The 12,573-nt window shown below is 32.9% G+C and overlaps 1 protein-coding gene across 5 annotated transcripts in view; it reads right to left on the reverse strand.

Annotated features, from left to right (window-relative positions):
• The window catches only part of Ten-m (teneurin transmembrane protein Ten-m), a 67,639-nt gene extending 58,606 nt beyond the window's left edge, over positions 1-9,033 (reverse strand). For 2 of the 5 annotated variants that reach the window (XM_015510555.2, XM_015510553.2), the window contains exon 1: positions 8,725-9,031. In XM_015510555.2, coding sequence (XP_015366041.1) covers positions 8,725-8,758 — 34 coding nt within the window. In that variant the 5' untranslated portion in view covers positions 8,759-9,031. Of the gene's footprint in view, positions 1-7,093; positions 7,125-8,724 lie in introns of those variants that run through there. The other 3 variants (XM_089227949.1, XM_015510556.2, XM_089227950.1) reach the window with 3 other exon arrangements.
• Positions 9,034-12,573: the final 3,540 nt, after the last annotated feature.

A 12,573-nucleotide genomic window follows, 5' to 3' on the forward strand; every position in this document is an offset into this window, starting at 1 on the left:
GGGTGCGAGTAAGAAAAAGTTTGAAAAAGGGTTTTCAAAGATGAATTTCCAATCTGTTACATACACATACACGAGGGTTTTAATCTTGCCATGTCGGAAAGGGTGTGGAACGAGTTAACGATCCTGGCGGACCACAGGTACCTGTACATGCGGCGACATATGGTTACCGAGAAACAATATTACATAACTACATTATTATATTATATACCTAGCATGTTATTTAAAAAAAAACTCCTTTTGTTCGTTTGTTTTCTCTCGTCTAGTGCAAGAACGTATTTTATTATAAATTATATTTTTGTCTCACTCTTATAAAAGTAATGGGTTTTCATTTGTCAAAGAGCAGGTAAAAAAAAAAATACATTAAGGTAAGATATTGAACACGGTACAATTAACCGTTTACCATTTTCACATTAAAAAAAAATATAATATTAACAACAACTTTATAACACCAACACCGGAGAACATTGTGTATTCTTGTATCTACAGTACCTATGTATTATATTTTTATATACAGAGTGGAATATCGTTTTTTTTTTTCAATCTTTGACACCTTGACAGGAAAATACGGTGTTTCTACCCTGTTTATGAATTGTTTTTGCGTTGTTTATCAAGACATTTAATATTCTGGTATCATTTACGGTTAAAATAGTAACCCGTTGAACCTTAATGTTCTGTGGTTTTCGTTCAAAACTTCAAAACTTATTTAGCGTATTATCAACGTTGAATTAAAACTCTTTAATCTAAATTGCATATTATACATTAAATACCTTTACTTTAATATGTGTATTTTAAATACATTTCTATATTAAAAGTAAAATAAATACATGCACTACATAATTTTTTATTGCGATGCTAGAAGTATTGTGTTCAGATTATTATTAATGACGGCCTGATGGGTTAGGGTAGGCATTATTATTACTTCGACTGTTTCGAACCTTTGCTGCAAGTGAAAATAAAAATAAGTCTTTTCGAATAGAATATGACGGATTTTCTTCAGTAAAAATGTAAAGATACATCGCAGGGTGTTGCGAAAGTCCACCGCCGCCCGCCGACCGGATAAACATCTGTTGTAAGCGCTCAATGGGACAATTTATCGAAAACGTGCATCCATTAGTTTTGCTTAGGACATTTTTCACGGCAGCTCGGAAAGGGGAAAATAACAGAATAGGATCCTTCCCTGTATTGTGCATTTTGTTATAAAAAGTGTTTTCCCGGGTAGCTTATATTATTTTTGCAGCATGTATTAGGTTAGGTATACTAGAAACGCATTTTCAATACAGTCGCGTATTTCCGCGTCGATACATCGCAAGTTAGGACCGTTTTCGACTGCCAAGTTTTTATCTTCAATCGATAGTGAATATCAATATACTATACAACGCATGTAAAATATAAATTATATACCCTTTTTCGTCTCCGGTACAATGTGGGACGTTCCTTCTAAACGCGCCAATCGTACATAATAATATGGACCTTTTAAAGAAATACGTCGTCTTCGTAACAATTTGTTTAAAAAGATTTTTTTATATTTATATTCGTACGTAATATGCACTTTGTACAATTATATTATTATATATGAGTACGAAAAAAAATACCTCAGACATCGGCATCCCTCTGAAATCCGATACATTTGTACGAGATGTATATATATACATACCCGCGAGGCAGCTGATGTTATATTATATGGCGCGTACAACATATTATTAGCGTATTACAAGACGTATATAATGCCTGCACCACGTTTGATTTTTCTTTAAACTGGGATTAAACGTGTAAAGAGAAATGGGGGACAATGCCAGGTGCCGTACCCTTAGTTTTGAAATAGATATTGCTTTTATGGAATGGCGCAGTACATAATAATAATAATAATATAATATCGTAATAACGCGTAGGCGTGTAAACTCCGGCACTGTTATCACGCGTCGACCGGATGCTGCCAGTATCCGTTGTCAGCTGTGGTCCGTCAAACCGGAACGGATATTAGGCGTATATATATATACACTATAATAATATACCCACCAACGGATCGATAGCAATTCGCACCACGCTTATATATATATATATATATATATATATATACATGGTACAGTGGATATGTGAGCGGTATGACACGGCTGCATTGGTTGGCGGCGGAGGCGTTAAAATAACACGAAGATAAAAACGAAAGGGACAGGAGGATATTATTATTATTATATTCCACACGAACGGTTAAATATGTGTGCAGCTAAATCAACAAAAAAAATAATAATAATAAATAAAAATGAGACGAGACGAATAAGAACCTCTAAAGAGGCGACGTTTAATCGCATCGACAATCGCACATTGTCCCCGCAAGATCACTCGACATCTTGAACAGCTGTTGCCACCGCGTTATCCTCCCATAACACCAACCACCATACGTACCAACGAGGGTTCTCAAAACTCGACCTGCGAGTCAAGTGCACCCGAACAATGGCCAAGAGTTTAAAATAAAATTAATTACCCTGTCGGTATACATACACGACGCCCATTATAGTATAATACCCACTAATATTATGTACCTGAGCAGCCCATCTCCACGAAAAATAATAAAATATACGTACGAAACTGACTCCACTCGCGCTTGTTCCGCGGCCACCGTCCCAGAGGTCTTCGGTATTCATTCACACACCCTCGTCGGCTTTTATAGCTAATTTTCCAGGTGTCTCATCACGATTCGTCTCGCTGGTCGCGAATAATCGATAACTTCGCTGTTATATTCGGACGCGATGTAAAGAAATATAACTAATGTCTCGCGTGTGTGCGTATACACTATAATATGGTGGGTTCTACAATGGGTCACGCCTCTTTGACGACCGTCCGAATCGCGTCTGAAGTGGCTTCTATTCCGCTCACGGTTACTAAAGTAAACTGAAAATTATTATGAATCGTAATCACGCGTGCCTTTCAAAACCACCACCGAGAAACCGTATCTAAATCGAATTCCTCAAACACTCTTGCATAATACACGGTCCCTTAATAATTTATTATTAGCCAGCGCAAAGGCTTCCAGATGGAGCCGGTTATATTGTTTTGTTGATGTTGCTGAATGTGGAACAATGGGCACAATGCAGATTCGAAAGGGGAATTGGCCCAGGCGTCCCGTTGAGATAATTCTCGAATTACGAAATTGGAACAACAATAACGTATACGCGGGCAGCGAAAAAAACAACACGGTGAAAAATTAATAATACCTTAGGTAACAATGTAAAACATTTTTTTTTCAAATCTACATTGTTTGTTTAACCTTACAGAAGAAAAAAAGGGTGGTATGAAAGATATATTTTTTTTTCTATAACAAAAAAAAACATTTACCTACGCTATGCGAAGCTAGCACATGTATCGATGTCCGAGACACGATGACAATAAAGAATTTAATAGATGGAAGAATCCGTACGAGCCAAGAGACCATATGGTCGTATCGTGTAAAACCTGATTTATATAATTTATAAACTCGAAAACTGCAACTTGAAAAATTCTATCGGTCGTTACTTGCTGTGCTTTAATTACAATATAATTAAATGAAAAAAATATTTAAAAACCTAACTTGAGTGGATTATAATTAAAATTACCAAAGTATATGTTTACAAACTAAGTTAGGTATTAGAATATTTAGGTTTAATTTGATACATTTATTTTAATTTATTCATTCCATAATAATATTGAATGCGTTCTGCGACTGTAACATTATCCATTATTATGTTGTTAAAATATAAACTGCGAATTTATTTGGAATCGTAGAACGTATTATTTTGTTGATGGTTACATGCACTCTTGATGATCATGAGGGGTTCGGTGGAAGAGGTGACGTGAATGAGTCATTTACAACCTCCGTTGCTAATGAATACGTACAAACGTTTTGGTAACGACTAACGAGTTTTTCAACCTCAGTAACTTTACTTCACAGAGTGTAAAAAATATTTACTTGTATATAATAGTACATACCTATATGATCGTTCAGTATTATTATTTAATTCAAAAAAATAGACAATAAATTATCACATGGCTTAAATAAAATAAATTTAAAAGATTACTTACAAGTATTTATATAAATATATATCTGATATGAGTTATTAATATTATTATGTCATTTTACACGATTAAATAGTTATGGAACAAAATTAATTTTTAAAACTTGTACACATTAATATTAACCAAACGACCTAAGTATACAATAAGCTAACCATGTTGGTATAATATATTACACTTGCTGTCGACGAAAAGTTAGTAAAACCAAGTGTAGAAAATACTTTTGTAGCATGTATGTTAAAACAACTCACGTAATATTTAAATGTTTACCGGCTAAGGTCTGTTGTAAATAATACTTTCGTTGTTGATTATCAGTATGTCGCGACCTTTCCATAATAATATTGTTATGTTTTGTTCCTTACATTTTGTTTAAAATAAATAAAACCACGTATGAATAAAATAATTAAAATATCATGTTTTTGGCCGCAGAGAAATTTATTACTCATTGTCGAACGACCTTGGATCTCAATCGTCTCGATACAAATCGGTGGCTTTGATGGTTTAAAATAATATACAATAACAGCGTGGTATAACAGACGTTATTGTTTTTACCACCGGTAAGACGAAAAAAACACACACACATAACAGCCATGTGTTGGACATCGGTAGTCACCGTTTCGAATATCAATCAATCAACTATACAAAACAGATACGCGTTCACGTGCGTCGTGGTATATAAGAATATATTTCTCTCGTTTAATCGGAAATACAGCTGCACGACATTAAGTGCCATTAAATACAAGTAGGTTTTTTTTCTTTCTGCTGGAGTAGTGTAACCATATCCCCTTTAACCACGCACGTACTCACTAATCCCGGTAATGTTTACCCCCGTGCATTTAGTGCTATAAATAATAATAATAATGATTTTAATACACAACGCGCCGCTGAAGGGATTCCTAACGAATTAGCTTTGTTTCCGCGGCCAACCGTATCTGGATGTCTGGTTTCAAGCAGACAGCGTGTAATTACCGTGGACAGATAAAAATAAAAACACCATATATATATATTATATACGTACCTCCCCGAAGGTATAATTTGCCAAAACAAAACGAAATGAAAAAAGTCCGTATGCAGATGAAAACCCTTTTTTGAGGGTGGATGACGAAGCGGGGGTTGCGGAAAGGGGGAGATACGGAAAAAATCAACCTATACGATATGCAGTTTGCCCTCGAGCAGCGTATGCGGATGAGCAGCATTCCGAGACAATTGAACTGAAACGATTGGCAGGCGACCGGGTGTTTAACGGAATACGACACTATCATATTATTTTATAGTAAACGACCATAAATCGTGATGGAACCGAACGGGCACGTACGTAGCGAAAATATTATGTATTGTTTTTAATGTCGGCATCGTAAAAATATCCGAGGTGGTATTCGTATTGTATCGCACGAACGAGAGAAATGAAAACGAAAAATATTACACACTATTATTGGAGAAGGTTATTTTAGCGTGTATATCTACGGTATACGGGTCGTCCTCCGACCAATAATATCATTATCGAGTCAAAACAAAATAATATATTTTAACGGCTTAGGATGGTGTATGAAAATTGTACAATATTGTGTATTATATTTTTGTATTTTTGTATTTTGAGTTTTTTTTTGAGAGAGAGAGAGAGAGAAATGCTTGGCAGAAATGTTTATTACCTACCCGAGTATTATATTTATATAGCATACTGTATTCCGAATAAACTATAATTGCGTTATGAATAATGCGAACATTATTGATAAAGTACAAAATTTGGCTAATTAAATTATATGCTTGGTTTTGATATTTAGTATATCCCACGAGACCACGTTACCTCCATAATTAATTTTGCACATATTTCAATCATAACATACAAAATGATAAAAATGACACACAACATGTTGGAATAGTAATATTATGTAGATACTTTTACGATTCATCGGATTTGACGTGTGCACAATGTACCGTTGGGACGGTCATTTTACGGATATATACAATTTATTAAGGTTCTTGCAGAAAAAAGATCAAACGTCTATCTACCTGGATTTTTTTAAGAAATATTTTGGGTTTACGCTCAGTCTCCGTTGTGTAAGAATAGATTGAGTAGGATTACAACCCTCATTCAACACATATTGGCCATAGCTATTTCTAATCGGATTTAAAATCTAATGATATTCGATCAACCGTTAACACTTTTTAAACGATTGTCATTTTACTATATCTATTCTTAGTAATGCCCAAAATAATTGAAAATCATTGTAATTTTTTCGCTTGAATTGTTATAAATGAAAATTGTAGTTTTGTTGCCAATACAATGAGCATAAAGAAGACTTATGCTACCCGTTAGCTAGCAGCCGTATTAAAATAAGTTTTCAAAAAATGATTTAATTAGTATATATATATATATGTATATATTTTATTTTTTAGAATAACTGTCGACAGGCATTATGTTCTTTGTCAATTTTACATTAATAGCTATAATATTGTTATTTAAAATTATACTATTATAATATTAATTTTAAAAAAGAATGTATAAAATATAATAAGCATGGCCAAAAACGATAACTTGAATAAAGTATGTAACTCTATATTATGTATCTATATTATTTATCTTCAATGAACTAGTTTGGGCGGAAATAAAACTACACAAAAATAAATCCGAATATTTTAACACTAAAATTGTTTATACCTATATATATATATATTTACTCTCACCTACGATAAACTGTACAATTTAGCGAGAAACACACATTAGGCGAAATCTCACGATGTCTTAATGCAAACCATATGGTTGTGTAGCACAAAGTTCAAAACCGGATTGGCCATCGGCGCTTTATAAATATCTTTGAATATAGAATTCGACCTTGCACGAAAATTTAAATCCAACTACTACTATTTCTACTAATTCTATACTACTATTCTTACGACTCGATATTAATATTACTACTGTGCTTTGCTAGAATTTTTTTTTTTTTTTTTAATTGACAGCTGACAATTGTCCGTTCACAAATTTCCCACGGTACCCTCACGTCCCTGTAAGCTAGAAATGATACTGACAATAATAATAATTATTTATTACTATGCACTCGGTCCATTGTCTTCTATTAGTTTTCACCCGGGAGTCATCCCATCAGCTGTGACCATCGTCGTCGTATTTTACAGCGGTGACGGACGTAACAATGTTTGACGGCCTGACACTCGGTCGTCGACCAGTGTCGCCGGTCGTCTCATCTTATCGGTCACCATTGTATTACGACGTGTTTGTATATTACATTATAGCACAAACAATGCGCTTGTTAATCTGAACACTTACCTGTAAAACAAAAGAATACAAAAATATCAGTATCATCCGAAGCTCCGGGGCACCTATTGTCAGATCGAAAATATTATTAAATACTCTCCCTCCTGCACCCTGCCGAAAACCACATTCTTCTTATTGTACACATAGCTTTATTTTTTACATACAGGGTGTATCGATCATAAAAAAATAAACCAAAATAAATAACAAATCCTTTGATCGGAGCCGTCAATCTCCGGTAAAATCCTACTCTTACGAAGACATGCGGCGATCGTAATCATCGGCGATTGGCTTTAGTTTGTATAGGTATTATCGTACTTAGACCTTAACTTCTGATTTAGAAAATAATAATATTACGATGTGTTGTTTTTTTCACTCTCCTAAGCGTAATGGTTTTTATTTTGTTTTTATTGTTAGATGATTTACAGTCAACCATACAATGCGGTCAATTAATGGTTCTTCCCGTTTAGGTCTACCTCGAAACGCACGACTCCACATACATAGTCAACACATACACACTTATACAATGTTTATTCTTTGATTCCATTTTTTGTACGCTACCTATGCTTGTATCAATATACATATTAAACTACAATATTTCTCACGTCCAATAACGGAACTTGAACTAATAACTTACTATGCGATTATTAATTTATTATGTACTATTGTTATTTTTTATTATTATAAATGTGTGTGTTTGTGCAGAACCATAGGTTCCATAAGATTCCTAAGGTTAGGGGGAGTCAATAATGACTGATGTGACAAACTACAAAGTCTAAACAAACAAAATAAAAACCTCGTTAAAAAAATATTGTTATATCATATCACAAATTAAAATAGTTAAATATGATATAGGTCTGGAATGTCAAACATTTTTAAATTTTTTTACTTAACTTATTATAATATATTATTATATTATATTTTCGAATAGAGATTGAAAATATTGTATAAAATATTCAAATTCTAATTTCAATTGAAATATTATATGAATTAGATTTTCTAACTTACGACTTTTTCTCCCCTTTTTGATTTAATGAAGCTAGGGATTTAAATCCCTAGAGTTCGATTTTATCTATAACTCGATTTTACGTCCCGTTGGGCAATCGTTGATAGAAATGCATGTATGTATAACATTGTACATTCAAAATTGATATAAATCTCGCACATCTATAAAACATGATATTTTATTCCTGCGAGTTTCTTATTGATGTATACCAAAAAAAGGTAACATAAATATTGACCCTAGTTCTCAGCTTACAAAGCTCAACCATATTACTCACATGAAAAATATAGGCATTTTGACACGACAAAACTATAATAATATTCATAAATATCATATCACAAAAAATAGTAAAAACGACACTGAATTTATGAAAACAAAAACAACAACCAATAGGGCGTCGATCGCTTACCATACGGTGGATATCCAAGTATCATGCTTTTCATCAATCACAGTGGTTTAGATCAATAGCCACAGCGAACATAGCACGATACGCACGCTACAATATATTATTATTTTTAACAAGAACGAAACATAAATGTCGATCGTTCGGGAATAAAATATTTTTATTTGAAAAAAAAAAAACAGATTAAAAAAAAATAAAAATAAAAACAAACAAAACTAAACAAAACCCGAAACGAAAATGATTTCGGACGTGAAAACCGCGACGGCGAGTGGGCACGACGAACTCTACGGATAGTGCGCGCGGCAGGGCGACGTTAAACTAACTGACTGGATGCGCGCCGGGACAACTACGGACGGCGGCACTGGTTTCGGCTGTGAGAACGTTAGTAATAATAATAATAATAATAATAATAATATGAGGACCGCGCGGTGCGCGAGAGTGCGCGCGGGTACTTCTCGTGTTGCCACTCGTAAAAACCGTCTCCCGTTTTGTAGCCGTACGGCAGAAGGGTGAAGACAAGTGAAACGGTCAGGGCAGGTCGGCCTGATTTGGTGTGGTAGGTTCTGGGAGGGGGAGAGGAAGGGTAGTGGCAACAATGGCCAATGCTGACAGTGTTTTACCGCGGTATAAGATGGAAAAATCAAAAATCAAATCATAAGTGTGTATCCCGGCAATGCGCTTTGGTGTGTGAGTTTATACGGAAAAGATTTGACCTGCGGCATTAAAGGTATTCAAAAGGGTAGTAAAAAAAAAGCAAAAAGCGAATGTGATTTGGAAAACGTTTGTAAAAGTATATACCCAGCAAAAAAAAAATATATATGTGTATGTGTGTGTGTGTGTGTGTGTGTGTGTTATAATACAAAAACAAAAAATAAGAAACAAAGGTAGTTAGACGTAGGCCCGTATAGGTACATATTATATTATTACATGAATAAATTATTATTACTTTTCGTTTTGTGCAATACGTGCAGCACTTGTAATATTAGTACTTTAACGTTTGATTCCGACGAACAATACAAAACCAGATCTCATAATTGCTAATATTGACTAATAATAATAATTGTTTATTACGATAAGATGATAATATTGTAAATTATTTAGTATTCATGTGGTGTTTCAATTCATACGCTATATTATTATTATATTAGTATATTATGTATCTACCGTGGCTTTATTGTCCGTAAACATACTATTATATATTATAATACATATTATATTATTAGTGTTCAAAACTTAGACATGTGTATAAAACTAATTAAGATATTTTCTGTTCCAAATGTCATTTGACGAAATCCTTATAACGATAACAACTTTTTTAATTTCAATTATAAAATGGTTAAATCGACAAAAAACAGTCAAAAGACGTATAAAACATTAAAAATATATTAAATTAATTACAATACTATAATATATTAATGATAACATTAAATATATATTAAATACGATTTGATTGAACACCTAAACATCCATTACCATAGCTCATAAAAAATGAAAAATAAACAGATGAACAAACAAATGCATATTAAAACACAATATCAGTAATTGATTATTTTGAAATAATATTTCACAAACGGGCTTTTAACTATTAATTTTTAATCCATTAAAGTGCATATTTTTGTTAGTAAAATAAAATGGTCTGCGTACGATTCCCTCTGAAATATATGAAATTGGAATACTACGCAGAAAAATCTATACAGGTGCCTGTTTCGAAGTGTATTTTATGAATAGCTCTTCATAAGAGTATAATATACAATACTATACATTTTTAAACTAGGTAATAGTATACTACAGTTTTTCTGATATTCCTGTAATACCACCCATTCCAGCCATAAACATTCACAAATAATGATAGTGAATACTGATTTTCCAATTTAGTACTTAAATTCAATAAAAAACTTTTAGAGAGGACTGAGGGGTTCTATGGTTTCTCGAGAACTGTGAAAAATGTTGCTGACGCACATTATTGTGTGTTTTGAGTGCATTTTCTGGCGACTAAAAACACCCTTAGGATCAGATTAGTCTTCGATAGCGATCCACGAGCGTTTATTATTACCTGAACTGTCAAGGGGAGGAGGACACAAGGATATCTCTGGACGATCTAGAAAGGACACAGTCATGCGCCTCCTGCTATAGCGCGTAGAACACGTATACTGTGAAAAAAAGGAAGACGGTATCTGTGTAAAAAAAATAGTTATATATATATATATTATATGTTTTCTTTATTATACACATATATATAAGAATATATATATATATATATATAAATAAAAATAAAAGTATAAGGCCTTTAAACCATGACGCCGGACAATGGTTCGACACACGACCGATAATATAATGGAGACATCAATATTTTATCCTACATAACGGCCTGCAGTGTACTTTATATAAAATGCGTTGCCACGCGATGATATCATCTGCAGCAGTTGTACGCGCGAGCAATCGCGCGGTGTCTGAGCGCTTGCGAATCCGATATTTTCTACACTACGACATATGGACCGCTATCGTCTTTACATTTTTTATTGTATTTTTATCCAACATCTTTACCATAATAATAGGTCGTATGTCACTGAGATTGTGCGACAGGCGCATATGCTTATATATATTATATTATATTTGTATGATATTATTATTATTATTATTATTATTATTGCTATTTTTATGAATTCATGGTGGAATTGAATAATAAAAAAAATCTGCATGTGTGGGATTCATAGAACTCCAGACCATTATCGTATTATTGTATAATAATAATAATGAACTTGAGTTGCGTAGAGACATGTTAGGCCGTACAGTACATTAGGGTTTTTAGGATATTCGGTCACTATTATGTTATTTAATTTAAATACGAATCTAAGACCCTCTGTCTTATTACTAATGCTCGTTTCTATGTTACAAACCAAGCTCTGCACTCTTATTTGCACATAAATACAGTCGAAAAACAAATCACTAATATCTACCACCGCTGTTTTCCATTCTTCACTCCAAAATCATTACAATCCTCATACGCGTATTATGTGTCATGTAGATTGAGTAAACATAATAAAAAAAAAGGTTTAAAAAGTATATTTTTTATTAAACAAGTCAGCATACTATAAGGTTATAGAGTGGATTTAGCTTTGAAATCTCTTTGGAAGAAGATCCCTTTGATATTTAGACGATCCGTTGGAAAGAAACAAAACCAGCCGGATACCTGGAGACCACTTAAAGCGTAGAACTATGGGATGACAATAAAACGGATACTTGAGCAATTTCGCTGACTACTGTAAAAATAAAATAAATACGAAAAAAGAAACTGTTTGACTACAAAGTAGAAAACAGATAAACGTCGGCTCTAAGGGTACATAGTTTGGTCTTTGATCTGACTAAATGAAATACTTTGGCGTAGGTATACGATTTTTTTTTCTATGTCCTTTATTCTTATTAATTATTAGGGTTGATGAGCTATAATGGGGAAAAAAATTAAGCTGTCGACTTATAAATACAATATAATATAGTTATTAGTTTCACTATAGAATCACAATTTCTAACAAATGCCCAAATCATTATTTATAAAAACAAAAGTTTATCTAATTCTATTGAAAAATCAAAGTTTTTACTTCGAACAACGATATAGCTGGTATTATTCGTTTGATTAAAACACAAGTACGGCTAATAATAAATTTAGTATATAAAATATGAAACTCAAAAAACATGTAATAGGTATAGATATTAAAAAATAGAAATATTATGCATAAGTAAAAATATTATTATTAATTAAGATATATTTTTATTTGAATAATAAATGCATGTAATAATAATCATATCTCTAATCATTATAATACTTGTGTTTTTATTTGGTAATTGATTATTGGATAT

Source organism: Diuraphis noxia, unplaced genomic scaffold, assembly GCF_037042655.1.
Source record: "Diuraphis noxia isolate RWA-SAM2 unplaced genomic scaffold, SU_Dnox_SAM2 contig0004, whole genome shotgun sequence".
In the NCBI taxonomy this organism is placed as follows: domain Eukaryota; kingdom Metazoa; phylum Arthropoda; class Insecta; order Hemiptera; family Aphididae; genus Diuraphis; species Diuraphis noxia.